The sequence below is a fragment of the Morone saxatilis genome, unplaced genomic scaffold (genome assembly GCF_004916995.1).
Source record: "Morone saxatilis isolate NCDOM2014 unplaced genomic scaffold, NCSU_SB_2.0 Contig16, whole genome shotgun sequence".
NCBI lineage: Eukaryota > Metazoa > Chordata > Actinopteri > Moronidae > Morone > Morone saxatilis.
Window position 1 is genome coordinate 782,368 of NW_023339718.1, and position 4,267 is coordinate 786,634.

General features: G+C 39.5%; 1 protein-coding gene across 1 annotated transcript in view; it reads left to right on the forward strand.

Moving 5' to 3' along the window:
- The window catches only part of slc14a2 (solute carrier family 14 member 2), a 4,463-nt gene extending 500 nt beyond the window's left edge, over positions 1-3,963 (forward strand). Inside the window, exons 2-10 of the mRNA XM_035658666.1 lie at positions 227-292; positions 400-583; positions 1,277-1,466; positions 1,762-1,890; positions 2,252-2,444; positions 2,665-2,812; positions 3,092-3,226; positions 3,399-3,448; positions 3,536-3,963. Of these exons, the coding sequence (XP_035514559.1) occupies positions 227-292; positions 400-583; positions 1,277-1,466; positions 1,762-1,890; positions 2,252-2,444; positions 2,665-2,812; positions 3,092-3,226; positions 3,399-3,448; positions 3,536-3,934 (1,494 nt within the window). The 3' untranslated portion in view covers positions 3,935-3,963. The remainder of the gene's footprint in view (positions 1-226; positions 293-399; positions 584-1,276; positions 1,467-1,761; positions 1,891-2,251; positions 2,445-2,664; positions 2,813-3,091; positions 3,227-3,398; positions 3,449-3,535) is intronic.
- Positions 3,964-4,267: the final 304 nt, after the last annotated feature.

The following is a 4,267-nucleotide window of genomic DNA, read 5'->3' on the forward strand; positions in this document are numbered from 1 at the left end:
TATATATATATATATTAAATAAAAGAACATCTTAAAACATGAGATTTCATTTCACATTGGTTTTCATACAGGTTGGTAGAATGAAACACAGCAAATGCATGATTTAGAAACACATTTATTTAATTTAGAAATAATTTACACAAATATATGTGTTTTTTCTTTCTTATAATAAGTAGCAATGAACTTCATGTGCTGATGAGTGACATATTTTTTTCTTTCCTGTCAGGATATTCAGAAGAATATCAACGGTTCCACTTCTGCTGTACTGACCACCACCTCTCCTACCACCACTGTAAGTCAGTGTTCACAGTTTAGACATACAGTATAATACATTATACATACATTCTTCAAATATTTTTAATATTCTTAATTAATTTCTTACCATAATCGTGGATGAAGGAGCTTCAGCCCCTGATGGCACAGCCTGACCTGCCGTCTGACCATGACAACTCCCAGGAGAACAGGATGGAGAAGGACCCCACACAGCCAGGACCCACAACCCTGCAGAAGACCAGGGCCTGCTTCTTAAAGGGAGTATCCTACTTCTCTGGAGACATGAAGGTGTTTGGAAAATGGATGGAAAGTAAGTCAACAATAATTGCTTATATTGAAAAATGTCCCACACATGGGCAGTTCAGCAGTATTTTACTAAAAATTACCTATTTGTAAAATTGCAGGATATTATAAATAAGTTAATGATTGTCTCTGTAGCCAGACCTGACAGTGGGCCACATATTGTCACTGTCAAATGATCTGTTATTATTATTTTAACGATAAATACCAGGCAAGTACTGAATGTACTGTATGATATCTATGTGCTAATCGTATGCATTGTTTGCCCCTGACAAACTCATCACAGCAGAACCTGTTACTAATCCCTTGAGGCAAGCAATACTTGCTTGATTAACAATGTGCAACAGCTTCCCTGTGAAGATATATGTTTCTTCAGGAAAACCTATGATCCCTTGTTGTCCATATAGGATTTGGCTTCTGTGATCTGGGTTAATCACCTTGTGACACAGATGCAACTGCTGTCATTATTATTATCCACTCCATGTCCTTTGACAGTCTTTAAATAATATAAAGGTTTTGCACAGAATGAAATACGTTTGACTTTGCTGGAGAAACTGATGGGGGTTGTTTTATTTTGCCCATGGCTGCACAACTGTGAGTCTGAGAAGACAAAAACCTGCACAACATTTAGTGTGGAAAGCATATTAAGCAGCACTGAGAAAATGTCAACTCTTTCTGTCTATTCACTCTTTCCATCCTCCAGAACAGTTCATCTTGCTGCAGTTGCTGGACTGGGTTTTGCGTGGAGCTGCTCAGGTGATGTTTGTCAACAACCCTCTTAGTGGCCTCATCATTTTTGCCGGCCTCATCCTGCAGAACTACTGGTGGGCTCTGAACGGCTTTGTGGGCACACTCTTTGCCACCATTTCTGCCCTCATTCTGCAACAGAACAGGTTTGAACATTACTTCTTGACAAAACTGATGCTACAGGAAATAATAAATTAAATTGTAATTAGATGTTACTCCATATAGTGGAAGTTGGATGGACGTTCCAAATGTATTTTTAGACTTGCTATCAATCACAACAACACTAGGCTTGTATATTTGTTAAGTATGCTGACATGAAACATAACTGATGACTGATAATGATCATTTGTTTTGGCAGTAGAAAATGAAATAGTCATGCAGGATGATTTTACAATGTGTTATACAACAGGAACATATCTAAAATAACTAACTTTCCCTCAGGGGTGCAATAGCTGCAGGGCTGTATGGTTACAATGGTATCCTGGTGGGTCTGCTGATGGCTGTGTTCTCCAACAAAGGAGACTGGTACTGGTGGCTCCTGCTGCCCAACATCTTCATGTCTATGATGTGGTAAGCAACTATACTTATGGGTAAATTATATGGGAGGTTCATATCATAAGACATTAGAGGCAGATGCAAGAAAGTTGATAAATTAACCAAACTCTCACAAGTGGCTCAGAACAAAGGGAACAGGTAGCAGAAAGCACCAGAATAAAACAAGATCCAACCAAAACCATGACATGTAAAATGTCAAAACTGATCAGTTTGTGGTAGTATAAACATATTAGTTTCATTATTTTTAAGGATAACAGAACAAACAACCTTTGAGATTGGGATATAATCACATTTAAATAAATATACTAATACAAAACTGTGTGAGTTAAATGTGGATTAAATCTCATAGTGCTGATGTTGTATCCTTGTCTTTCAGCCCCATTGTATCCAGTGCCCTGGCATCTATTAACAGCCGCTGGGATCTGCCAGTATTCACCCTGCCTTTCAACATTCTTGTGTGTCTACACATGGTTGCCACTGGCCACTACAACCACTACTTCCCTCAAGTCCATATTCAGCCCCGCTCAGAGCTACCCAACATCACCTGGGCTGAAATTGACGTAGCCAAGGTCAGTGACAGGCCAGGATTTGTCTACATACTTAACCCTTTTAACATACCTTTCTGTGGGCAATAAATAATTGCACCATATCATTTCAGTTATTTACAGTTAGTTTTCTAAAGTCCATTTTTTCTTTAAATTTCAGTTAAATAAAATGTTTTTTATTACACGTTTTAGTTTTTAGTTTAGTTTTAGTTAACTATAATAACCTTGCCCTGTGCCTCACTAGCTGTTCATGTCAGTGCCTGTGGGAATTGGCCAAGTCTACGGCTGTGACAACCCTTGGACAGGAGGAATCTTCATCATCTCACTCTTCATCTCCTCCCCCATCACCTGCGTTCATGCCGTCCTGGGATCTGCCGTGGGCATGGTTTCAGGTGAGAGGACCAGACACTACTTGGCAGGCAGCTGACAATTGGAGGGGTGCACAATAACGAACAATGCAAAAGTTATTCTGTCTCACCTAAATAAATAGAACAACTTATTTTTGCTTCCTTACATGCTTACAGAATGAATTCAAGCCACAGTCAATATGTCCCAACTCCAAGATGACCCCAAAAATATCCCTTAAAGGTGCAAAATAACCAGGATTAAGATAATCCAAAGTTAAACTGAATTTGCCCATTCCTTGATGGTTGTGCACTGATATTTTACAGGCCTGGCTCTGGCAGCTCCTTTTGGAGACATTTACTTTGGCCTCTGGGGATACAACTGTGTGTTAGCCTGCATTGCCATCGGAGGAATGTTTTACGCTCTCACCTGGCAGGTGCACCTGCTTGCCATCACATGTGGTGAGTAGACACCTGGATGATAAAAATGCTGTCTAAAGATATATTCTAGACAGAATGATTACATAACATCTAACCATGTGCAACATTGGCAGAGAGCAACCGGATATGTGTAATATATCACAGCATTCACAAAAACTTCATCTCATGGTATCTCTATTCCCCTCTTCTTCAGCTTTTTTCTGCGCATACCTTGGCTCAGCCATCGCCAATATCATGTCCACGGTAAGTACACATTTTCTCCTATTTATACATCAGCCCATGATAAACACAGCTTACTAACTGCAATGTGATGTATTTTTTAATCTACAGTTTGGTCTGCCAGCCTGCACCTGGCCTTTTTGTCTCTCTGCCCTGACTTTCCTCCTCTTAACCACGGGGACCAACAAGATTTTCAAGCTGCCACTGGCCAAAGTCACCTGTCCCGAGAAAAACCTGTGCTTCTACTGGAAGCTAAAGAGGCAGGAGAAAGTGGAAAAGGCTGAGAAAGAGCAGAAAGAGAGGGAGGAGCAGCAGAGAGCCGCAGAGGAAGAAGTGATACTGAACGAGAAAGAGCAACTGAGGCTAGAGCTTGAAAGTATAGAAGAAGGTAGAGTTGCAAGAGAGTCCTCAGAGGGTAAAAATGACGAGACACATGTCAAAGACCATGCACCTGGGGTCGAACAACAGGGTACTAAAGAAGAAGAGGTCACTCCTGCTGATTATGTTTAAAAACTACATTTCTGCCGAGAGAGAGAGAGAGAGGGGTGGATGATTTGTTGATATGTTGCACGTATTAGTTCTGTAAAACTGTGTTTATATATTAAATGTATATTTTTTTAAATAAATTCATTTCTATTCATTGTTGTCTGAAATTATTAAATTTGGTACACGTGCAAAGTTGGTACAAGTGAAGCACAGTCTCCAGTTGTCCAATATGGACAATAAAACAAAGGACAGAGGAATTTACATACATGTGCTATTGCTAACATTTAATAATAATAATACAAATCATATACCTAAGTAATACTTAACTAAAGCATGACTCATGATGATGATGATGAT